This window comes from Mesoplodon densirostris, chromosome 3, assembly GCF_025265405.1.
Source record: "Mesoplodon densirostris isolate mMesDen1 chromosome 3, mMesDen1 primary haplotype, whole genome shotgun sequence".
Classification (NCBI taxonomy): Eukaryota; Metazoa; Chordata; class Mammalia; order Artiodactyla; family Ziphiidae; genus Mesoplodon; species Mesoplodon densirostris.
The window spans coordinates 102,817,076-102,844,315 of record NC_082663.1 but is presented as its reverse complement, the minus strand read 5'-3'; the positions used below and the strand labels follow the sequence as shown (position 1 = coordinate 102,844,315).

At 36.1% G+C, this 27,240-nt stretch overlaps 1 protein-coding gene across 1 annotated transcript in view; it reads right to left on the bottom strand.

Annotated features, from left to right (window-relative positions):
* The window catches only part of SRFBP1 (serum response factor binding protein 1), a 62,545-nt gene that overhangs the window by 14,591 nt on the left and 20,714 nt on the right, over positions 1-27,240 (bottom strand). Inside the window, exon 4 of the mRNA XM_060091883.1 lies at positions 9,971-10,042. Within this exon, the coding sequence (XP_059947866.1) occupies positions 9,971-10,042 (72 nt within the window). The remainder of the gene's footprint in view (positions 1-9,970; positions 10,043-27,240) is intronic.

The window sequence follows — 27,240 nt, the reverse complement described above, 5'->3', positions numbered from 1 at the left end:
AACAAGACAAGGGTGCCTACTCTCACCACTTTTATTCAACATGGTACTGGAAGTCTTAGCCAGAGCAGTTAGGAAAGAAAAAGAAATAAAAGGCATCCAAATTGGAAAGGAAGAAGTAAAATGGTCTCTGAATACAGACGACATGATCTTATACACAGCAAACCCTAAATACTCCACTAGAAAATTGTTAGAAATAATAAATAAATTCAGTGAAGTTACAAGATACAAAACCAACATACACAAATCAGTTGCACTTCTACACAGTAACAACAAAATATCTGAAAGAAAAATAAAGAAAACAATCCTATTTACACTACCATCAAAAACAGCAAAAGGGCCTCCCTGGTGGCGCAGTGGTTGAGAGTCCGCCTGCCGATGCAGGGGATACGGGTTCGTGCCCCGGTCTGGGAGGATCCCATATGCCGCGGAGCGGCTGGGCCCGTGAGCCATGGCCGCTGGGCCTGCGCATCCGGAGCCTGTGCTCCGCAACGGGAGAGGCCACAACAGTGAGAGGCCCGCATACCGCAAAAAAAAAGAAAAAAAAAAAAAAACACAAAAAAACAGCAAAATACGAGGTAAATGATCTGTACACTGAAAACTATAAGACTTTGATTAAAGAAACTGAGGAAGACACAAATAAATGCAAAGATACCCCATGTTCATGGAATGGAAGAATTAATATGGTTAAAATGTCTCTACTATCAAAAGCCATCTAGAGATTCAACTCAATCCCTATCAAAATTCCTCCAGAGTGCCAATTGAGGGATGAATGGATAAAGAAGGTATAGTATATATACAACGGAATATTATTCAGCCATGAGAAAGAAGAAAATCCTTCCATTTGTGACAACATGGATGGATCTGGCATTATGCTAAGTGAAATAAGTCAGATACAGAAAGACAAATCCAGCACAGTATCACTTATATGTGGAATCTACAAAAAGCCAAAATGATAGAAGCAGAGAGCAGAATGGTGGTTGTCAGGGACTGGGAGAAGTTAGTCAAAGGTACGAACTTTTAGTTACAAGATAATTAAGTTATGGGGATCTAATATTCAGCATGGTGACTATAGATAACAATACTTTATCAAATAGTTGAAAGTTGCTAAGAGTCAATCTTAAATGTTATCACCACACACACACACAACTTATGTAAGGTGCTGGATGTATTAACTAACTTTATTATGGTAATCATTTCATACTATATATTTATATCAAACCATCACGTTGTTTACCTTAAACTTATACAATGTTATGTCAATTTATATCTCAATAAAGCTAGAAACAAAAACCAAAACTTTTACCAAAATATTTAAATATATTAGCATCTTTAGAATAAAAGAAAAAAGAAAAAGAAAAAGAAAAAAGAAATGGTTTCTCAAGTTTCACTTAGCTGGAATCTATTTAACAAAAATGTTGTCTTGTAGGTATGTGTCATACCCAATTTGTACCACAATGGTATTTGTGTATGAACATTTCAATATGTCCCTACTGCTTCTAATTTTTATAAACTGGAATTTTGATACAGCTAGGTATACAACATCACTGCTAAATATCTTAGGGAATGAACTATTCTTGTTATAATGAAATATGACAATGTCAGAGTTGTTTAAGAATATTAAAAAAAAATAATACAGTGCAGAAATACCATAAAAATCTTGCTGAGATTGTGTGAGGGGTACAAAATATTTATTTTTTATTTTTATTTTTGGCAAAACAAAACCATACATAGAGAGGACAGCCCTGTCATTTTCATATCTGATGAAGTAAGAATTTTGAAGGGGGACTGAAATGCATTACCAGAATGTTTGATCTGGAAGAGCTGCTTATTAGAGAAATGAGAAAAAAACAAAAGCCAGAGATGGTAAATGACCTGCCTGAAGTCATGCAGTTAGAGGCAGGCAACGATAGTTAGAATGCAGAAACGCCTAAAAATTTAAGCCTCTTCCCTTTGTAAAGGAATCTTTGCAAACAGAAGCATCGTAGACAAAAAATTCCTTTTATTTATTTGCTAGCTGTATTTAATTAATTCATATCTGTTCCTGATGGTCTGTTACTGATTTGCAAATCTGAGTAGCTCATGATTTGGGGAGTAGAAAAAAATATTCTAATGGGGAAAAAACTGTGCAAATGGAAAAACTGTTGATGACATACACATTAGTAATATGCTTTATAAATACTCAGGGTTTAAGTTTTCATTCTTATAAGACGAATAAAAGATGTTATACATGTACATGCATACCTTGTTTTATTGTGCTTTGTTTTATTGCACTTCACAGATATTATGGTTTTTTTTACAAATTGAACGTTTGTAGCAACCCTGTGTCTATCAAGTCTATTGGTACCATTCTTCCAACAGCATTTGCTCACTTTGTGTCTCTGCATCACATTTTGGTAATTCCTGCAATATTTCAACTTTTTCATTATTATTATATTTGTTATGGCCATCTGTGACCACTGATCTTTGATGTTACTATTGTAACTGTTTGGGGTGCCAAAAACCATGCTCATATAAGAAAACAAACAACTGATGTTCTGACTGCTCCACTGAACACTGAGATGTTCCCCCGTCTCTCTCTCTGGGCCTCCCTATTCCCTGAGACAAAACAATACTGAAATTAGGCCAATTAATAACCCTACAATGGCCTGTAAGTATTCAAGTGAATGGAAGAGTCACGTCTCTAACTTTAAATCAAAAGCTAGAAAGGACTAAGCTTAGTGGGGAAGGTATGCTGAAAGCCAAGATAGGTTGAATGCTTTTTTGCCCCAGACAGTTAGCCAAGATGTAAATGCAAAGGAAAAGTTCTTGAAGGAAACTAAAAGGGCTACTCCAGTGAACACACAAATGATTAGAAAGCAAAACAGCCTCACTGCTGATCACACAGAAAGCTTTAGTGGTCTAGATAGAAGATTAAACCAAAAGCCACAACATTTCCTTAAACCAAAGCCTAATCCAGAGCAAGATCCTAACTCTCTTCGGCTCTTTGAAGGCTGAGAGAGGTGAGGAAGCTGAAGAAGGAAAGCTAGGAGAGTTTGGTTCATGAGGTTTAAGGACAGACGCTATCTCCACAACATCAGAGTGCAAGGTAAAGCAGCAAGTGCTGATGTAGAAGCTGTAGCATATTATCCAGAAGATTTGACTAAGATAAACAATGCAGGTGGCTACACTAAACAACAGACTTTCAACGTAGAAACAGCCTTTTTGGGAAGAAGATGCCTTTTATAGCTAGAAAGGAGAAGTTAATGCCTGGCTTCAAAGGACAGGCTGACAACTCTTGTTAGAAGCTAATGCAGCTGGTGACTAAAGCTGAAACCAGTGTTCATTTACCACTCCGAAAATCCTAGGGCCCTTGAGAATTATGCTAAATCTACTCTGCCCAGGCTCTCTAAATGGAATAGTAAAGTCTGGAGACAGCACATCTGTTTATAACAGGGCTTAATGAACTGAATATTTTAAGCGCACTGTTGAGACTTACTGCTCAGAGAAAAAGATTCCTTTCAAAATATTACTGGTCATTGACAATGCACCTGGTCATCAGGGCTCTGATGGAGGGGTACAACGAGATTCATGTTGTTCTCATGCCTCCTAACACAACACACATTCTGCAACCCCATGGATCGAAGAGTCATTTCAACTTTCAAGTCTTCTTTAAGAAATACACTTCATAAGGCTGTAGTTGCCATAGCTAGTGATTCCTCCTATGGAACTAGGCAAAGTAAGTTGAAAACCTTCTTGAAAGGATTCACCACTCTACATGCCATTAAAAACATTCATGATTCATGGGAAAAGGTCAAAATAGTAGCAGTAACAGGAGTTTGGAAGAAGTTGATTCTAACCCTCATGAATGACTTTGAGAGGTTCAAGACTTCAGTGAAGGAAGTAACTGCAGATGTGGTGAAACCAGCAAGAGAACTAGAATTGGAAGTGAAGATGTGACTGAATTGTTGCAATCTCATGATAAAAGTTGAATATATGGGGATTGCTTCTTATGGATGAGCAAAGAAAGTCATTTCCTGAGATGGAATCTACTCCTGGTGCAGATGCTGTGAAGATTGCTGAAATGACCACAAAGGACTTAGAATATAATATAAACTTAGTTGATAAAACAGCAGCAGTGTTTGAGAGGACTGACACCAATTTTGAAAGAAGTTCTATTGTGGGTAAAATGCTATCAAACAACACTGCCTGCTACAGAGAAATTGTTTCTGAAATGAAGAGGCAATCGATACAGCACACTTCACTGTTGTCTTATGTTAGGAAATCACCACAGCCACCCAAACTTCAGCAACCAACCACCCTGATCAGTCAGCAGCCATCAACTTCAAGGCAAAACCCTCCACCAGCAAGAAGAATACAACTTGCTGAAGACTCATGACAGTTAGCACTTTTTGGCAATGAAGTATTTTTAAATTAAGGTACGTACATTGTTTTAGACATAATGCACACTTAATAGTCTACAGTACAGTGTAAACATAACTTTTATATGCACTGAGAAACCAAAAATTTGTCACTTGCTTTATTGCGGTTATTTGCTTTACTGAGGTGGTTTGAAATTGAGCCCCCATATCTCTGAGGTATGCCTGTAGTTCTTAAAATGTTTGATTTGGAAAAAGTCTTAGTTAAAAATACCAAATTTTATAAATTACAGCAATCATTTAAATAAATGTTTAAATTTCTCTAATAAAAATTTGTCAAATTTAACACTTTATTTATTTATTTATTTATTTTTGCGGTACGCGGGCCTCTCACTGCTGTGGCCTCTCCCGTTGTGGAGCACAGGCCCCGGACGTGCAGGCTCAGCGGCCATGGCTCACGGGCCCAGCCGCTCCCCGGCATGTGGGATCTTCCCGGGCCGGGGCACGAACCCGTGTCCCCTGCATCGGCAGGCGGACTCTCAACCACTGCCCCACCAGGGAAGCCCCAAATTTAACACTTTAAACCTTTCTTTAATTTTATTCTTAAGAAAGCAATTAGAAATCATTCATTTAATTTTTTAAGTTCAAATTTTAACAAGGGGTTAAAGAGGTAAAGGGAATATAGACCAAAGATTTTATCTAACAATTAGCCTAACAGTATTAACTTGATTTCAAGACCACTTAGCCAGTTAGGAACAAGCTAGAATTCAAAGTCAGGTTTCTGAATTCAGTCTAGTATTCTCAAAAAGTTTTCTTCTAAACTATTCGAGATAACTTTCCCTCATTTTGTGACCCAACTCCAATCCTCCCTCAAATCTTTTTGTAAAGAAATTAAATATAAACATAAGAAAAGAGGCTTGTTAATCAAGAGGGCTCAGGTTCATACCTTTGGCAGTGTTTTGGGTCTCTGCTGAAATGTGAGATGTCTACATTTTGCTTAAGGCACTGAGCTTAAGTGTAGGAACTCACAAGAGTCAGTACAACAGTCCCTGTTATGAGGGACTTCATATTCTTTATCCCTCCTTACTTCTTTCCTGTCCATCTTCCTTCCTCACTTAGTTTCTCCCTCTTTATATTTACAGATATTTATATTTACATAAATATGCCTTATTATGTGAAGGCACAGTCTTACACATAAGGACACAAACACCATCTTTTGAGGTTCATGATCTTGCACTAATTTAAAAGGTTACAACAAATGCACAAATAACTAACCCAAGGTGGAATGTGATAAACTTCATAGGAGAGACTGAAAATGTGGAGGTTTATAAAAGAATTCAAATACTGCCATACTTCTTAAATTTAAATGAAATTATTTTGAAGCTTAAAAGGCTAAGTAATCGCTATTAACAAATAGTTTTTACACATGCATGAAACAATCTTCACAATATTGGGGGATATGAAGGAAACCACAGCTTTCATTACTTGAAGTTGACACAGTGTTTGCCTTGGAAAATTCTCAGGAAACTGTGGTTTTCATACACCTCCAGCTTCTTCCATTTCAAATAAATTAAATTTAAAAAGGAAAACACCTCACTTTTTAAAGGACACATTTTATTTTGGCATATGGGTATTTACTGTGAACACAAAGCATTTGGTGTTCAATTTTGAAAAGAATTTTGAGAACGTACATGTAAATATAAACAAGAGTCTAAAAATGAAAAAGCTCTCTTACACACCATGTTCATTCCTTGTTCATTTGTTTTAATGTTGCCTTAAAACAAACTGACGCTAAATGAACTAGTACAGGTAGAATGCTAGTAGCATACTTTTTTTTTTTTTTTTTTTTTCTTTTTGCGGTATGCGGGCCTCTCACTGTTGTGGCCTCTCCCGTTGCGGAGCACAGGCTCCGGACGCGCAGGCCCAGCGGCCATGGCTCACGGGCCCAGCCGCTCCGCGGCATATGGGATCCTCCCAGACCGGGGCACGAACCCGTATCCCCTGCATCGGCAGGCGGACTCTCAACCACTGCGCCACCAGGGAGGCCCTAGTAGCATACTTTTTAACATTAACTGGACTTAAATTCAATTCCAGGTTTTACCTAATGATATAAACCAACACATTCATATTTGTATTTATTAAAAACATTTAGAGATATAATAAGAAACAGTCTATTCAGCTGGATCAGAAGAACTGTGGCAAACAAAGCAAAATACAGTTTAGAGTCCACATTTAAAAGAATGGGAGACTTTTCTGCATTCAATGAACTCTTAAAATCCCTACAACACCATGATTTCCAAAATGCAGTCTTACATATGTGGGACTTATTCCATCCTTTTGTCCTAAACTTTCATTTTGTAGGCAGAGACCAGGGTTTAGAACTTGGATCTGACATTTCCTACTGACTACCTATGACCATAGGTATATTTTACCTTTCTGGGCCCATTGTCTCATCTGTTAAATAAGATTATCATCATCTTCCCTGAGAAAGCTAACGTATATAAAGCATCTAACGAGTCAGGCAACTGGTAGATATTAACAAATATTAATTTGCTTCCTCTCATCCTGTAGCTGTTTAATATAACTGTGTTCTATTTCCTTCCTTTTTTCCATAGTGCTTAGCTGATTGCTCTGCATATAATAGATGTTTTGAATTGAGAAGCCCTTGAAATTCTGGCAATAATTGTCTGGAAATGTCACAGTTCTAGTCCCCAAACTCTCTAGTTTTAAAACTCTCGTACAAATATTAACTGGCTACTTAATCTTTCTAACCCCTTTCTGAATTTGGAAAATGAAGACACTACTAGTATTACTACACACATGCACGTGCACACATGAATGTTTTCCATATGAGATCATTGTTGTAAGATCAATTGAGGTAATAATGTATATGGAAGAATTGTGCAAGCTCTAAGAAGTTACACAAATTAGTTTGTTCTGCTCTATTCTGATGGTCAGACAGCTTCAAATGTACAGAGCTCTATGTAATAGCCTTATTTCCTCTTTGGTCACCTTTCACTAACTTCCCTTCCTATGGCAAACTAATCAGTCTTCTCTCCATGACACTGCTACTTGCCTCATTTTTATTCCAGAGGTTTAATTTATTAACATATTTTGATACAGAACATGAATCCAATCAAAGAATATCACAAATGACATAAAACAGTAGCAAAATAGTTGAAATCAAATAGCTTGGGAGGAATCTGAAATCATTTTAAACAAGGCAATTTCCCTTGGCTCTAAATCCTCAAGGGTTCCATCAAGAACTCTGATGAAACAGAACTGTTTTCCTTTTCTCCTTCTCCACCTCCCTTTCCTTCCTTCTGTTTGGAGGAAGGGCAGAAATGCAATCAGGTTTTGCTTGACAATATTTCAGTTAGATACTAAACTTTCTATGTGAATATTATAAGTCTCATGACTACAAATATAGTAATATGCAAATGAATTTACTATTACAAAATAAAAATGGATAAGTGAATATAGACACATTTCCCCATTTTTAGGATGACATTTCACACAATGGAAGCTTTAACAAAGGGCTGTAAATGAAAGAAGATACCGTAAAAAAACCTGATACTACAAATATTACACATACATCAACTAATAGTAACCTTCCAAAGTGAAAAAAATCTGCTGAAAAGTTAAAAAAAAAAAAGACAAAGGATATTTTATTTTGAATATTTCAAGTTAAAATTAAATAATATTGTCAAGTTTTAGTGTTGAAATTTAAATGGAAACATAGTATTAGCCAACTAAAAATAAATTGCTTTTTATTCTCATCACAAATTAAATATTATTGAAATACTTTTAGAATGCAGCAACCAGAAAATTCAAAAAAATTTTTCTGGTAAAAACCTTAAATTATTATTTTTTTTAAACTCTCAAGAGAAAACAAATATGTTCTACCATATTTTTATACAATTACCACTATTCTTTTTAACATGTCATTATTTTGTCAGAAATATAGATAGACCAAGACACAAGTTAAAAACTATAACAGAACTAAAATTTTTTCCTCTCTATGAATGAATGCTATGAAATAAGAATATTTACTATAAAATCATGTTAGTATAAAATAAGGAAGCTGTTTGTAAAATTATGCTCATGACTTTGGTGTTGCCTTCATGACAAGGACTGTGACAACAACAAATCTTCCCTCCCCTCAAACATACAAAAACTTTCATGTTCTGGCCTTCTTAAAATAAAATGCTTTAAAATTTAACATGGCTAAAATCAGTGAATTGCAGAGAGGTGAGTGCTAGTGTACATAAATGTAGAATCAGAGTATTTTTTTCCTTAAGGCTGGAATAGGAAAATTGACATTTACAGTTGGAGATTCCAATACACGTCTCTTAGTCAACAATAAAACAAGTAGGTAGAAAGTCAGTAAAGATGTAAATCACCTGAACAACACCATCAATCAGTTTGACCTAAATGACATTTATAGGACACTGATCCCAATATAATAATATTGTTTTCAGGTGCACATGAAATATTCACCAAGATAAGCCATACTCTGGAAAATAACACAAATAATAAAGTTAAAAGAATAAAAATCATAAAGAGTATGCACATGGATCATAAAGAAAACTAACAAAAAGATACCTGGAAACCCCCGATTGTTCAGAAATTAAACAATGTACTTCTAATTAAACCATAGGTTAAAGGTGAAATTTCAAGAGAAATTTAAAACATTTTAAACTCAAAGAAAATAAAATATAACATACCATATTTATAAGATGTAGCTAAAGCAGTGCTTAGAGGGATATTTATAGCATTAAAATGCTTATATTAGGAAAAAAGAAAGGTCTAAATCAGTAATTTAAGCTTCCACTTTAAGAAACTAGAGAAAGAGCAAAGTAAGCACAAATTCAAGAGGAAGAAATAATACAGATTAGAGCAAGTGTGAAGAAAAGTGAAAAAAGAAATGTAATAGAGTTATAAAAATCAATTAATCCAAAAATCTGTTCTCTGGTGGAACTGTCACGTAGCCTTTAGCAAAGTGGGTAGAAATGAAAAAGAGGAAATACAAAGGATGAAGAAAGTGACGCAAATGCAAGGAGCAGAAGATCTGGGTAAAAGTCCTAACTGTGCACCTAACAGTGGCATACCCTTAATTAGCTCACTTCATTCTTTCTGAGCTTCAGTTTCCTTACTTACAAAAAGGGGGTAAAAATAATTGTCATAGGGTAAATACAGGGATTAAATAAAATATTCATAAAAACTATTTGGAAAGAATAAAGAGTCTTTATTCTAATTTGTAAGATTAACAGACCAACTGCTATCTAACACACAAATGCCACATTAACTTCAACATACCTTTAAGGTCCTTGAGGGTGTGGTATCACAGCAAAGCAAAATTCATAAATTACCATAAAAATATTTTTTGGTGGCAGTAGTAGAGCTCAAATGGGGAAAATCATTGTACACTAATAGTAACTGGTTTTTTAAAAAAATAATCATACCAGGTGATTGACTGACTGACTGATTGATTTTTTAGTAACTGGCTTTTGGTAAGTTTTCTCTTCAAGGAAAAAAAGTGAAAGGAAAAAAGTAGGTCAACAATACAAATAAGGAACTTTTCCTAAAAGAAATACAACCCCTTGCAGAAGTACCTTTTTGCAGGTTTTTTCAAAGTTGATATCATCACCAAGAGCAGATTTAGTTACTATATCAGGTTTCAACTCCTGTAAAAGAATAAAACAAACTAATTTTAGTTATGAGCCTTATTTTAAACTGTCATTATTATATGAGAAATTCCTTCCCATGTTTTGCTTTTAAGAAATCCATTATTTAAAGAAACTACTACTTATTTTAATGACATTTCAGGACATTGGCAATTCTATCAATTTATAAAGAAATGTAGAGATTTACAGAGAAACACTTAATTTTAATTCTTACTTTTAAATATTTATTTATCTATCTATCTATCTATCTATCTATCTATTTATTTATGGCTGCATGTGGGCTTTCTCTAGTTGTGACGAGTGGGGGCCACTCTCCGTTGCAGTGTGTGGGCTTCTCATTGCGGTGGCTTCTCTTGTTGCAGAGCATGGGCTCTAGGCACGCAGGCCTCAGCAGTTGTGGCACGTGGGCTCAGTAGTTGTGGCTTGCAGGCTCCAGAGCGCAGGCTCAGTAGTTGTGGCACACGGGCTTAGTTGCTCCGCGGCCTGTGGGATCTTCCCAGACCAGGGCTTGAACCCATGTCCCCTGCATTGGCAGGCGGACTCCTAACCACTGCGGCACCAGGGAAGTCCCTTAATTCTTGATTAAAAAAAAAAAAATTAACCCACAAAACACTTTTCTATTATGGAAGGAATTAATCCAGATTTATTTTAGAAAATTAAAAAACACAGAAAAACAGAAAGAAAAATAAGTAAAATTACCAGCAATGTTTACATGGTTATAATTTTATTATACACCCTTCTACAAGCTTCTTTAAAAGAATTTAAGTTTGATATGCATTCCACTAAGGGAATGAAGGATGACTTTAGATCATATGAAAATGCAATTTTTCTACATTAATAGTTATCAAGTTATTGTAATATGCATAAAAAAATGAACATTTTTTAAATTATTGTCTAGAAGAAAGCTAAATGGAAAAATCAGTTGATTTTAAAACAACACTGAGTGACAGTGAGGTGGATAGTGATGTGACAAAAACTGTGCAAACATTAAGTGAAAACGATATTTAAATTATACTTTAAACAAAAACAGCACCATAGTATTTTGTAAACTAGCTTGATTTAATAACAGGGCAAATGTCTACTTTTGGTTTTTTTGCTCTTATTTATTTAACCAAATTCTTACTACTGGACATTAATACATTTTCTGATTTTTGATCTTTTTATAAATAGGAATGTGATGACTATCCTTGTACATACTGGTTTGTGTAACTCCTGAAAAATTACCACAAATTCTATATTAAAGAGCTATATTAGAGTTTTGGAAGAAGAGTAGAATGGAAAAAAAATATCAAATATTGATAATGATGATCTAATGTCAAAAAGATCAGAAAGCACTGTTTCTGAGAGTAAAAACTCAATTTCATTTTGTGTACACTAATATAAATGTGAAAAATGTGTACGTAAAACAAACCCATATAAAAAGTACATAAATAATGGACTCATTTTTAAATTGTATGTGTGTGTATATATAAAAAAATTCATTATGTGACATATTTTGGCTGAAAATGCCATTAAGTTTGATGAGCTAATTTACGAGATGGCCTCCCTTAAGCAGTTTCGAGTTAATAAAGCTATTTAAATTATAGCTAAAAATCCAGATTTTAAGACTTGCCCCACATTTGTCAATGGCTGGCTACAAGCACCTTTTTTTACTCTAAGACAAAAATCAGCCTAAAGAGTGAATTGGTTAAATTTTATTGCTAAAATGAACTTAAGTAAGTGCAGAAGGTAATGATACTACCTAACTCTCAACCCACCCACATATTCCCTCCAAAACAATAAATTCAACAAGTACAAATAAAACCAAACATGAACCGTGCCCTCAGCATTATTAGTAGATAAATACCTATAAGCAGAGAAACTAACACCAAATTCATCAGCTCTCACTGCTGCTATAAGCTTATGAATATACAGAGCCAGAGAATCAAAGACTAAGATACTAGGAGGAAAAGAAGAGAGTGGAGTGAAGGACATGCATAAATGACAGACAAAAAGCACCACAAGAAAGCAAAAAGTACTACAAAACTTCAAAGTATTGAACACAAGTCTCAGACTTGGTAATTCACAGCACTACAGAGAAGGAAGGGCTTGAGAGTGAGTGATTTTGAAGGCAACAGCCTCAAGAAGCACTGCTTTGAGGAGAATTAGATAAATAGGGGATGTGCACTTCCCTTTAGTGATAACAGTGTAGGTAAAGGAAAGAAAGAGAAATTAAGGACCCTACAGAGACGAAAGAAAATACATGTAAACCAAGTCCTCCTTCTCATTATCCACTAAAAAAATGTCACTTTGCCATACTGACATAAGGTGGGCCCTGTATAAGAAACGTCTACAGTTCAGAAAAGAAAAAAAGTCAAATTCATATAAAATTAATTTAAGAAGAAAAAAGAAAATGTAAATCAAAACATTTTATCTGATTCTCTCCTAAAAACTAAACATCAAAAAGACAACTGGGGCTTCCCTGGTGGCACAGTGGTTGGGAGTCGGCCTGCCGATGCAGGGGGCGTGGGTTCGTGCCCCGGTCCGGGAGGATCCCGTGTGCCGCGGAGCGGCTGGGCCCGTGCGCCGGGGCCGCTGGGCCTGCGCATCCGGAGCCTGTGCTCCGCGGCAGGAGAGGCCACAGCAGTGAGAGGCCCGAGTACTGCAAAAACAAACAAACAAACAAAAAAAGACAACTGTAACATAACCTTGCAAACTTCATTAGGGAGCCTCAAACAAGTAGTTGGGGCCTCTACAAAAAAATTTGCAAAATGAGAAATTAAAACACTGAAGAAGAGAAATAGGTAAAACACAGAAGTGCATCAACAGTTGATAAAGCTTAGGAAAAAAAATGCAAGAAAAGAAAAACTATCTCAGAAAGAGAGAACAGATTTAAAGAAAAATTCAATAAGGAACAAAGTCAAGAAAACACTGAAGAAAGTCAAGAAAATGAAAAAAAGATAAAGAAAAAGGGACAGAAAGAAAGTGGCAAAGGATGATCCCACATACATGTAATCGGAGTCTCTGAAGAAGAAAAACAATAGACAAAAGCCAGTACTTAAAACTATAGTTCTAAAACAACTTTCTGCAAAAAAACAACCAAATAATTTAACAAAAGGGTTTACTATGTACCTAGCTTAAAGAGACCTGGAACAATCAATAATGAAACCTATTCTGGTAAAACTATTAGACTTTATAAAGACAAAGGAAAAAAATCTTCAGAGCTTGTGGCCAAAAAGATCAATTTAGTTATAAGGGTGAAAAAACTGAGCTGGTATCAGATATCAAGAACGAAATAAAAATAAGTATGGAGCAGCATTTTCAATATAAGCAAGTGTAAGCCAAGAATTTTACAGTCAAATAGCTCTAAAGAATCAGGTCTAGAAAAAATAGTTTTGAACTTGCAAGAATTCAGGAAATACAGTACACAGGTGTTTGTCTAGAGGAATCTTCTCGAGGAGGAGTTCAGCCAGCAAGAGATAATTTTGGTAAAAGAACTGATGATGAGTATGTATCTGCAGAGCTAGAGTTAAAAGAAATGTGGGGGCACAGGAGAAAGAATAACACATAAACTTTGTCCTCATGCTCAGAGCCTGTGAATAAGTTACCTTACATGGCCAAAGAGACTTTATTATGTATTTAAGTTAAGGATCCTAAAATGGGGATCCTGGATTACCCAGAGTGGGCCTAATGTAACCACGAGGCTCCTCCTAAGAGGGAAGCAGAAGGGTATGAGTTAGAGAAAGAGGAGAAAAAGGGAGAGATACTGAGGTACTGAGAACTAAAGATGCTGTGCTGTTGGCCATGAAGACGGAGGAAGGGGCCATGAGTCAACGAACACAGGTGACCTCTAAAACTGAAAGAGTCTCCACAAGGGATACAATTCTGTCAACAACTTGGTTTAAAACTTCTGACTTCCAGAACTGTAAGATAATAAATCTGTGTTGTTTTTAGCCACTAAATTTGTGTTAACTTGTTACAACAGCACTAGAAAACTAATATACATACGTTTTATCTCCCACCAATCTTCATATTATAAAATAATTCATTACACCATATTATTTGGACAAGCACCATATACCATAAATAATGCCCAGAATTAAATACTTACCTTAAAACTATAAAAGTAAAATCTAGATGCATTTGGATGGCTTAAACTTTCCTTATCACCCTACTCATACTTCAGTATTTTGGGTCAATTCATTTTTACCTTAATTTTAAATATAAACATATGTGTCATTAAAAGGGAATGCTATCTCCTATGACATAGTTCATATAAAATTTTTAAATGGTGCTTAAATAACAAAACTGTATGGACAGGAATGCTGTGCCATAACTAGAATTTTGGTTCAGAACTATCCTAATTAGACACTGAGGAATTTAATAAATCAAGCGGTTTACCAGACAATGCAAAAATTGCAATAAAATATATATTATGAAGTTATTCTTCCCTCCCTACACTTTTATTCAGAAGAGATGAACTGCCTTTCAGAATAAGACTCTTTGATGTGTTATTCCAAATGGATAGACAGCACCTCAAATGTTAGTATTCCCTTCAGCATGTAAGACAAAATTTAATCCACAGCCTTTCTCAATCCTTCTAAGAGTCTGCTATGCAGTCTACTTGACAAGTTCATGGTAAATTGCGAGGACTTTCAAATCATCTCTTAATTGCTCCAAATTCTAAATTTATATACATTCTGACTCAGAATATCTAATACACGTTTAAATGAAGAAGTCTTAAACAACTATTTTCATTATTCTTGGATTGGATTTAGTAGTTCTAATGATAGGTTATAATTTAGCCACAAAATTTAATTTACTCATATTTTAAGAATAAATTACCCTTCAAACTGATTATGAAAGCCGGTTGCTACAGCAAAATTCACTAGGGTCTAATAGATCAGTAATATAAACTGCAGGGGATAGTGGGAATTCTTTTTTTTTTTTTTGCGGTACGCGGGCCTCTCACTGCTGTGGCCTCTCCCGTTGCAGAGCACAGGCTCCAGACGCACAGGCCCAGCAGCCATGGCCCACGGGCCCAGCCGCTCCGCAGCATGTGGGATCTTCCCAGACCGGGGCACGAACCCGTGTCCCCTGCATCGGCAGGCGGACTCCCAACCACTGCACCACCAGGGAAGCCCCTCATTTTTTTTTTAAAGATCTGAAGGAATTCACAGTTTTCAAAGAATGCCTTGGATGATGGATGTTTTACTGGATTTGCGGCTGCGGTGCCTTACCTGACAATACATCTACTCTCTTCATTATAAATGAATGGCTTCCCACAAGAGTTTGAAAAGCACATAAGATTGCAAGCTTTGTGGATAAAACTCCAAAAAGCCCTCATTTAGGTAAAATGTAGAGAACTCTAAAAGACAAATGGTATTTAGAGGCTTGGACATGAAAGAGTTGCAACAATGCCAGGTTTCTGGCTAACTACTCAGAAGAGGAAGTAGTTGGAACCAGCTTGTTGGGAACACTTCTGCTTAAGCTAGCTTGAACATGGTTAGGTAGTAAGCCATCTGGTCAAAAGGTCTGAGGAACTACATAAAACAGTCAGGGAATAATTTATGCTTATACTAAGCTTAATCTTTCATTTTCTTTATGGGAAAATGGAATGAAGAGCCCAGAGTGTAAGTTCTTCAAGGGTGAGAATGGTCTCTTATCCACCTTTGACTATTTGATCCTAGTATAATGATATCAATACATTTGTTCACCAGAAATGGAGCAGAGTGAAAAAATTTTAAATGCCTATTTCTTAGTGAGAGGTTAGTAAAGTCTCTTACCAATAGACAAGTCAAATTCAGAATTTCCAAAGAATTTTTAGTTGCCAATGTGGGTTTTTCCTTTAGGAAAGCAAAAATGAAGAGATAAAATACTAGAAAAAATAGCTAGGACTACTAGAGTGTTGCAAAACAGAAGACTTACTGCTCAAAGGTATTCTACATTACCATAATTTTTATTCATAGTGGGAGAAGGCCAAATACTACTTAAGAACTCACTGAAACGTAGATATTATATTGTGAATGGCTGGGAAACCACATTAGCTAATAAGCCAGGCAGGTGCCATAAAAGACAAGACTGCTCTTTATGAGAAAAGATTTCATTACCAACTGGAAAACTAAGATCCATTTCTAGACCCAGCAAAAGACATTTTTACATAGCAGCTCTGTTCCTATTCTGAAGACATTAAACATACTCAATGCAGAAAGGTAGACTTAAACATGGTTAAGAAAATACCAATAAAAATGTGAAAGAAAAGATACCAGTTCAGTGCTTATATGATAATTTTACACTATGCCATTCCTAATATATGGGGTTAATTCTAAGTAAAATGACTAAGACAGGAACACTTGGCTTTCTTTTATACGAAACTAATTCCAATGCCTTTTTTCAGATAAAATATTTCTCTTAAATTTTAGAGTTTTCTGTACTTTAAATTGAATTTAACCATTTCAAATAATTCTGCAATTTCAAATGGAGAATAAGATGCATTATTCCATATGGTAATTTGCAAATTTTATACCAAAGTCATATGTTATGGACTTTGGAAAAAGATACCTACCTAGATTTCAACTTAAAAAAGAAAATTTTAAACACTTTTAAAGTTTGACAGAAAGTAAAATGACAAAAGTAAAAACACAAAACCATTCTCAATTAGAAAACCATGGATCAAGAAAAAACAATGGGAAAATGAAGATACCTGAGTTATGTAACAAATGCTAATTATGGAATACTGCACTAAACAACTTTAAAATGAGTGTGAGAGACACATTAAACTGGACAAGTAAAACCTGAGCTATTTTACAAAAATGCTGCAAAGATTTTTCATAAAAAAAGATGTTTAGGGTTTCCCTGGTGGCGCAGTGGTTGAGAGTCCGCCTGCCGATGCAGGGGACACAGGTTCGTGCCCCGGTCCGGGAAGATCTCACATGCTGCTGAGCGGCTGGGCCCGTGAGCCATGGCCGCTGAGCTTGCGCATCCGGAGCCTGTGCTCCGCAGCGGGAGAGGCCACAACAGTGAGAGGCCCGCGTACCGCAAAAAAAAAAAAAAGGTTAAATTTATCATCAAAGGGAAATTAAAAATAACAGTAATTTGCCACCGATCAAATGCTAACTGAACTTAGTTTCTGAAGCTGAGCTTAAGTATTTTCCCTTAGATTTCCTTAAAATAACTCAAGTCTGAAAATCTTCATCTTCCCACTTACAAGTTTACTCATCAGTGAGCAGGGCTCCGTGTTGATTTGTATAAGACATACATTCTTTTATTTTAGACATTCAATCCAGCTTTATTTCTAGCATCAGTATAACTCGTTTCTTTTATTTAAGGTTTCAAATTTATAACTATCCAATCCATCTTAAAGATGAAATAAAGCATTAACTTCTTTACAATATATATGCTAGGAGTTACTAATCCATTCATAAAACATCAGAATTATAAGGGACTTCAGCTCTCACATAATTCTACACCTGTGTAGGAAAGGGTTAACTCAGCAGGCCTGGGCTGCTCAAACTCTGCACATTCCTGAGAAGGCCTATCTTCAGGACTGGCCTTTGGCCAGTTCCTAGGAAATAAGTTCTGAGCCCTTGGGCCACAGGTTTACCAAGTTGATGAGGCAGTTTACCCTAACAATGTGATTTATAGTGATCATGTCTCTGCTCTGGGGAGCTGGAGTCTGAGTAGTTAAGGTGAGTCATGTAGATGATTCATGGCTATGTGACTGGCTCCCGATAAAACCTGACACCAAGGCTCAACTGAGCTTCCCTGGTAGGCAACACTCTGCAAGTGTTGTCACACATCACTGCTAGGAGTGTGTTCATGCGACTATACTGGGAGAGGGCATCTACAAGCTTATGCTTGATTTCTCCTGGACTTCCCTCCATGTGCCTTTTCCTTTTGCCGATTTTAATCTGTATCCTTGAACAGAAATAAACTGTTGCTCTGAGTATAAAAGCTTTTTTTTTTCCCCTTGGGCCCTGTGAATCCTTCTAGTAAATCACTTAACCTTGGGGACCCTCAACCACTCAACTTTATAGAAGAGAAAATGATAACCTAATAAAGTTTAAGAGACTCATTCAAGGTTTTACAACAGGGCTCAAACTAGAATCCCCACATTTTGCTTTTTGCCATAACCTGTTGTCAGTGGTAATAAAGTAGAAATTCCTTCTTCATCACGTTAAATTAACATTGCTCACGTTTCCTGCATTAAAGATAGCCATTCACTAATAACCAGATCCATCAGAATATTTCAGTTCCTTTATTTCACACTGTGCCAGATACTATTGCTTTGCTTATATTCAAAAGGGCAAATTTAATTGAAATTAGTTAATCCCAATTTTGATTATTTGGCTGTCTCCTTCTCTCCAGAGGCTTTCATTTGAACAAATGAATATATTGACTCATAACTATATAACCAGTGTAATGTTGTCTCTGGCTGAGTGGGGAAAGTATGTTTGCAACCAAACTATTTGATATCAGGCAGTGGGGAGGGACACTGGGTAAAGACAAAAAGTAACTTGGAGGCAGTAATCAAGCTGACATTAATTCCAATTGGCTCTAAGATTGGGCTTTTAATGCAGTAAAATATAAAACATGTTTGTAGTTTCTAAAATGTGATTAAAATTGGAACATGATACTTAGATTATGAGGGGTTAATCCCAATACCAGGGAATTACAAGGTGCCAAGAAAAGTCTGGATTCTTGGAGGTTTTTCTTGTCTATTTGGAAATGAGGCAAGAAATGCACTTCTCTGAAATAAAGAAACTGAAATAACTCGTGAGAGACCTATTGACATCCAAATTCATGTGTTTCCACAGATGGGAATCTCATTATGGTTACCCTTCAGTGACAACAAAAACCTTATTTCCTAAATATTGTTCTACTCTCTCCTAAATACAGTACCAGATGGAACTTCAATAAGGTTATACTCTGTCATCATATTGCCAAGGGATTTTTCCAAATAAAATATCTTTGTCTCCCTCCTTCACCTATTCCTGTGTTATCTATGGTAATTAATGGCATCTCCAGCCTCTGTTACTCAGGTTAGACAGCTCAGAGTCATCTGACACTGTGAGCCTCTTCGTCATGCTTCTGCTATGCTCTCATCCCCCTTTCCACTTTCTCTGCTGTAGTGTCTGTTGAATTTAGTTCCCTCCTTTGGATCACCATTATCCTACCCACAGGCTCAGAACTTCATTATAGATTGTGTGGATTATAATAGCATAACTGGGTTTCCTGCTTCCAGAACCAGTTAACTCCAAGGCCCATTGTGTCACTGTCTTGAATACAGAATGAAGCCAAAGAACTTAAGTCTGGTCTTTCATTACCTGGTCTCAATGCCTCTTTCTAATATTACATAATACACTTTTTCTAGGAGTCTCATATGCCATTCATTCAGTTTTACACAGAATTCCCTGAGTAAATTTCCTATTCTCCCACCTCAGCATCTTTGGCTGGCCGTCTGCTTTTAAAATTCTTATCGTGAAATGCCTTTCTCTAACTGGTCACCTACCTTTCTCACTCCCTTTCTCCCCAATCAAGATCTATTCAATTCTTGGCTTCTGAATGTCACTAAAATGAAACAAGCCTTCTTAGAGAAATGGCTGATTATGGATCTGAGGCAGAAAAAGTATAATCCCTGCAAAATTTTGTTATGCCAGAAAAGGAAGAACTAATTGAGTTCTCTCAAAAAGTCATAAAAGCTGGCTTAGAAAGGATACTACTGGTCAAATTTAGGTGTCCAACAGAGTAATGACAGCAAATTATAACCACACTGACCATATCATTTGTTGTTCAAACCAGGACCCATTTGAGAGTGAAATGAGGCTCTATTAAAAATAATGCTGGGACAAGTGATGATTACCAGAACACCAGGGAAATCTAGCCATATGGTCACCCTAATTATAACACTTGACAATTCTTGCTACCTCCAGATTCTCTTTATTTTCTCTTAAAGCCACTTCAAGCAGGCTTTTACCCCACCAATGCTATTCTTGTTAAACTGACCAATCTTCACGTTGCTAAATCTAATGAGCAGATATCTCAGTGCTCCTCTTACTCGACATATCCACAGCATTTGACTCTTACCTTCCTTGGCCTATTACCAACTTTCAGTAAGTTAATTGCTCCTTTTTCCTTGATATACTTTCTTTATTTGACTTACAGGACCTATGCTATTGGCTGTTCTTCCTTAGCTTTCTTTGCTAGTTCCTCCTCTATTTCAGTAGACCAAGATTCTGTCGTTGGTATCCTTCTCTTAACTATTATCTATGATTTAGTGATTTCATCCAGTTTCATGACTTTAAAGATCACATACATGTCAACAACTCCCAGAAGTCTCTTTCCAGCCGAAACCTCTCTTCTGCACTCCAGACTTATATATCAAACTACTTCATATCATCTCTCCTAATCCTTCGTACCCTGCTCTATTTTTTCCACAGTATATCATCCACTAACATAATACATAATTAACCTATTTATAATGTCATCTTCCCCAATCCCCCGGAAAAATAAATTACAAAAGACCAGGAAATTCTATTTTTCCCCCCTCAGGTGTATCATAATTGCCTAAAAAGAACATGTCATTTGGTAAATGTTCAAAAATACTTGTTAACAGAATAGATACTGAAGTTATTTTTACTTGTTAGACATTATAAATTGTTAAACTGAGTATCTCAGTTATCTCAGTATTGGGTATAGCATAAATCAGACCTGCCAGTAAACACTGCTCCTGTTCAGCAGCTGAATGAACTACAAGAGAGTACATTTAATAACTATGTCTTTCATCCAAGTTTATTATTTGACCAGGTTGATATGTGAATCTAAATTGCTATCACACCTAACACATAACTTCATTTAGGTAAACTAGTAAAATAATCTAAAAACTTTGTATCTCTTGATCCTGCAAGTATTTCCTTTACAAAACGAACACGATAAAGCGATATAAATTTAACTCTCCATTCTTACCTTGTGAAGTTACAGTCAGTCACTTTTTAAGACTCAGCTTCATGCTACAGGAAGCTTTCCTTGAATCCTCAAAGCAGTACTAAGAGGTGCTCCTCTAATACATCTATCAGTGTTCTATACACTGTAGTGAAACTGTTTACATGTCCATGTCTCTCATTAGACTATAAGCTTCTCAAGGGCAAACGCCATATTAATTTCTATATATCTATAAACTAGCACAGTATTTGGCATACGAAGTACAGACCTAGTATATTTTTGTTGAGCTGAAATAAAGTACTTTGGTCATGAGGATGGTTCTGAAATGACATTATAAAAATGTGCAAACTTTTCTGGCAAAGTACAGAACTAAACAATATCAGGTAAAACCTTCATTTTTTGGATCCTACAGTACAAACTAAAATAATAAGAATGATTTCAACACTGGTCTAAATTCACAATGCAACACGGACAATGATGATGGACTGCGTGGTATAGTACATCTCCAAAAGATCTCTGTTCAAGAACTCTGTCATTGAATAGTTTTGGCCTACCTTAAAAAAAAATGGTATTGAAGGCAATGGCTATCTTGAATAATATTTCATCTATGCTATTTATATGGAGTGAAAGACTACAGAGATTCAAAATCTTAAAAAGTTTATTAAAAGAGTACTATACTAGGAACACTGATATTGCATATTTTATTTAATCCCCACAGCAAAGAAGTCAGACAGGAATTATTTCCAGTTTTAAAATGAAGAAACAGACTCAACGACACACAATTAGTTAATGGTACAAAAACAATATCAACCCAAACTGTTAAAAATTTCAGGAAATAACACAAATGGCTTTATTCTTCTTTGCTGTTGTAATTATACCCTTCCTCATCTTAAAAGTTATCAACATACTGTTGATTTTAGTTCAAAAAACTCACTATTTGAAACTCAAATTCTTAAACCTGAAATTAAAAATGAACTAATAATAAAGTCTCTAGCATTAGTATTAGATGGAGTATAAGAAAAAGAAACAAAAAAATTACCAAACAACTTTGATAGAGATTTATCTTCATTTTGATTAGAAAAATTTAATGGTACTTTGCTATAACCTCTTTAAATATCTATTTGTAATAGATGTGCACATTAATATTTGAAATATGTTACTGAGAGTCTTCTATTGTGCAGAATATCAGGCATTGTTTAAAAATACAAATAACCAGAAAGAGTAGAGTTTAATTTTCAAAATAACATGCAAATGACCTGACATAACACAAAGGAGCAAGCACTGCAATAGACTGTTAAAAACTGATCACCCAAGTACTATACATATGAAGATGAAGTAGCAGGGCAATTTCTCCTCAGTGCTGTAGCTCTCAATGGCGGGAAAAATAAAACGATACCCAGAATCACTGCGGGACCTTTCTCAAATCGCACAAACATCCCATTCATTAGGATGTATGTCCCCAGGCATGAATCTTCACGCATTTATCCTCTGCCTCCCCCAACAAAATCACTGTTTTAGAGGATGGTGAAGGATGTGAAAATGATTCACTCTGGTTTTGTTAAGAGCATGTACGAGGTGGTGAATTCTGCCTTGTTATCAGATAAAGCTACAGAAACTTAACAACAGGAATGCACAAAGTATGTGGAGGGGATATAATATTGATTGTAACATGTAGACAGAAATGGCCAGGAAGAGAGAGGCCAACTGATAAAAAAGCTTTTAATACCCACAAGGAATCAGAACTGGTCTGGTAGACAACAGGAAAAGCTAACTTAGGTTGCTGATTATGAAGATGATATAATAAAACAAAGTAGGTTTACTATTAGGAAATTTTACCAGTGTCAGGTTTTTGCTGGCAGCCAGTTAAAAGAATTACTAAATATCAACAAATAGTACAGTAGTCTCCCCTTATCTGCAGTTTTGCTTTCTGTGGTTTCAGTTACCCATGGTAAATGGCAGATCGAAAATAAAAAATTCCAGAAATAAACAATTCATAAGTTTTAAATTGTGCACCACCATTCTGGGTAGTGCGATGAAATCTTGTGCCATTTTTTTTTTTTTTTTTTTTTGTGGTATGCGGGCCTCTCACTGTTGTGGCCTCCCCCGTTGCGGAGCACAGGCTCCAGATGCGCAGGCTCCGGATGCGCAGGCCCAGCGGCTATGGCTCACGGGCCCAGCCGCTCCGCGGCATATGGGATCCTCCCAGACCGGGGCACGAACCCGTATCCCCTGCATCGGCAGGCGGACTCTCAACCACTGCGCCACCAGGGAGGCCCTCTTGTGCCATTTTGACCTGTCCTGCCTGGTACATCAATCATCCCTTTGTCCAGGTTTCTTGCCCGTTAGTCACTCAGAAGCCATCTCCTACCAAACTGACTGTTGAGGTATCACAGAGCCTTGGAGTCGTGACACTGGCAATTCGAATATGCCAAAAAGAAGCGATAAAGTGCTTTCTTTAAGTGAAAAGGTGGAAGTTCTCGACTTAGTACGAAAAAAATCCTAAGCTGAGGGTGCTAAGATCCACAGTAAGAACAAATCTTCAATCCATGAAATGGTGAAGAAGAAAAAGAAATTCAGGCTAGTTTTGCTGCTGCACCTCAAACTGCAAAAATCACGGATAAGTGCTCAGTTAAAATGGAAAAGGCATTAAATCTGTGGATGGAAGACATGAACACAAAACGTGTTCCAACTGACGGCCATGTGCTGCACCAGAAAGCTCTGAGCCTATAGGAAGACTGCAGCCAGGGATCCACTGAAACAAGTGACACTAGCTTTACTGCAAGTAAGGGATGACTACACAGATTCAGTAATAGGTTTGGACTGAAAAATATAAAAATTACTGGAAAAGCTGCATTTGCCAATGATGAAGCCTCTGCCACATTTTTGGCAGAGTTAAAGGGGTTGATTAAACAGAGAGACCACATTCACATAACTTTTATTACAGTATATTGTTAAAATTGTTCTATTTTATTATTAATCTCTTATTGTGCCTAATTTATAAATTAAACTTTATCACAGGTATTTACGTTTAGGATAAAACATAGTACTTATAGGATTGAGTACTATCTGCCATTTTATGCATCCACTGAGGGTCTTGGCATGCCTGCAGGTAAGGGACTACTATACAGTCTCATTTTACTTCCAACTTGACTTTCATGTTTAAAGTTGAATGTTCATATTCTAAAAACTAAACAGAATTCATCTTTTAACTATAAATTATTTTCATCAAGATATGAAAATAATTACTGACACAAAAATAATTACAATTTCAGTGTGCTGAAAACAACTTGCATAATTCAATAGTCCAAAGATTTGCATTTTACTTAAAAAGAGATATTAACTAAGCATAAACGTCGTCAAATAATTTGGTCAAATGAAGCTCCAAAACCACCTTGTCACGATATACTCCTATCTCTCACAATAGAAATACTTTTTAGAAAACAGAACTTTTTTTTTTTTTTTTTGCGGTACGCGGGCCTCTCACTATTGTGGCCTCTCCCATTGCGGAGCACAGGCTCCGGACGCGCAGGCTCAGCGGCCATGGCTCACGGGCCCAGCCGCTTCGCGGCATGTGGGATCTTCCCGGACTGGGGCACGAACCCGTGCCCCCTGCATTGGCAGGCGGACTCTCAACCACTGCGCCACCAGGGAAGCCCGAACAAAACATTTTAATCCTCCCCTCCCCTGATCTTAAACTGTTCTTGACACATAAAATGACCCACTTCTGTCATGTTCAAAGAGGCAGGCAGAGAAAATGAGACAGAGCAATTATATCAAACCAAAGATTCTACACAGAACACTTCTGCACTCTAAGGAATAAGTCAGAGTGGACAGATTCTTTCATCATTCTAGAGATTCTCTTCTAACAAAATGGCTGACTTTGGGGATAAAAGTTAACCATTTCGAAGTGGAATCCAAACATTTGTTTAAAAGGGCATTATTTCGTGGCAAATTTATAAGGAGTAAATAAAATACTTAAAATCACTTTATTTAGAATAAAATGTTAAGAATAAGAATAATTAGAAAAGGTGAGATATATATAGGTATTATTTTTTTATTATTTAGTATATCAAATTAAAAAATGACAAAATTACAGCTTGGTATGAATATATTATATTCACTTTTTCACTCCTGAATTTTTTAAATCTACATACCCATGCAAGTTTAGGTTTCCTTAGCCAACCACAAAGAGTTATGGAAACAAAAAAAAAGAAACAAAATCTCAAATTTAATGAACAATTACATAAACTCATAGCACATTTTTCCCCCAAGAGTGTAGCACCTAGGAAACGCATCAAAAGGCCTTAGGAAAATTGTATTAGGTGACTGAGGCAGATTTTCCCTATAATTTTAGAATTATGACTAAGATATAGGGAGGTACTCTAAAGGGTATAGGTATGTGTTAAAAGAGAGCAGTCTTTAACTGAAAGGATAAGGAACAATCTTTCAAAGTCTCAAGAAAGTCAAACTATTTGTTATTATAAGTTCTAATTCCTTCAAAGTATTTTCTCTAGAACCTTCAAGTTTTCAGTAATCTTTTTCAAGGGTATATATGATAATAAAATACATACTTATTTCTTAAATATATTTCTATGTGTTAATAATTTGAAGAACGTGCATCAAGTAATTCTAGAATGTTACATTCAAATGTTTTTAAAATATAGTGCCAAACTGAGTAAGGAACAAAAATGTTTTGAAATATAATCAGTTACCAATTCACAGTCCCAAGGGAATTGATTATTTTGGTATTTAGCTTCCAGATGTTATTTCTAAATGTTAAATGCACACAAAATCCTTTATGGATAACAAGACACTCTGTATCTTTAGGGAGGCCCAACTATTCTAATTATATCAAATTAATAATAAATCCTATTTTTTTCCAAAACGGGCAATGATGATATATTATTTCACTATTATTTTCACTTTTCAATTAATAGTGATCATTAAAAGTACAATGCAAAAGCACATTGATCATACCTAATTATTCTTGCTAAAATTGTGCACTTAATTCTTAAGAGGGGTTAGGTTAGTAGAGTGTTAAGAACATGGGTTATTGATTCAGATAGATTTGGACTGAATCCTGGCTTTGCCACGCTCTAGTCGTGTAACTCTGAGCAAGGCAATTAACGCTTAAATCCCCAGTTTCCACTTCAGTAAAACGGGCCTAATTAGGAACTGTGAAGAGCTACTATGAAGATTAGAGATCATATATGCAGGCTGTAGCAAAGAACATGACACAGAGTAGGTGCTCAATAAAAACTAAAATTATTATTAAGTTATTTATGATGGGCCTCCCTGGTGGCGCAGTGGTTGAGAGTCCGCCTGCCGATGCAGGGGATACGGGTTCGTGCCCCGGTCTGGGAGGATCCCATATGCCGCGGAGCGGCTGGGCCCGTGAGCCATGGCCGCTGGGCCTGCGCATCCGGAGCCTGTGCTCCGCAACGGGGGAGGCCACAACAGTGAGAGGCCCGCATACCGCAAAAAAAAAAAAAAAAAAAAAAAAAGTTACTTATGAGCAGTGTTCTTATATCTGAAATTGAGCTTCTTAGTGCTATAAATAATATTTAAGTCTGGGAAGTAAAGTTGTTACATGACACAGTATCCTTGCTATATAAATGGGATTCAATTAAATATTATCAAGGAAATCATATCAATTTGATAAATCAGTAACATTAAAATTTTTTATTAAACTTTTCCAAGAAACCTTCCCTAATTGCTAGCTAGAAGCAACCTTTTGCTCTTTTCAGATTTTCAAAGACCCTATCATAACTTACCCAGTTTTTAAAACTGTGCATACTATACTAGCTCCTTTCTCTGATAGTGTACTATTTTTGCAGAGCAGGATCAATGAATCACATAGCATATTAGCTTCCATAAAGATAACCTTAATAAATGTCTCCTTAATGAATGAAAAAATTAACCCAGTAATTGCTTTCTAATCAGGGATCTCACCTCCAATCTTGTTTCCTTTTAATCAATCTTCCACTCTCCTCCAAATTTCTCTTTCTAGAAAACACATATGATTATTCAAAAACCTCTGATTACCCATATTTCCCAAAAGGCTTTCAGTTGTAATCACATCTTCCATCTAGCCACTATCTTCAGCTATTTGTTCTTCCTCTCAATCTATATTCCAGCCACAAGATTAATTCATTAATGAAATACTTGCTGAATGTCTGTTTTATGTCAATTAGTGCACTAAGCACTGGAGACAGAAATATTCTATCTGTAAAAAAGGAGTCATATAAAGAAATAATTACAATGCAATGTGCTAAATG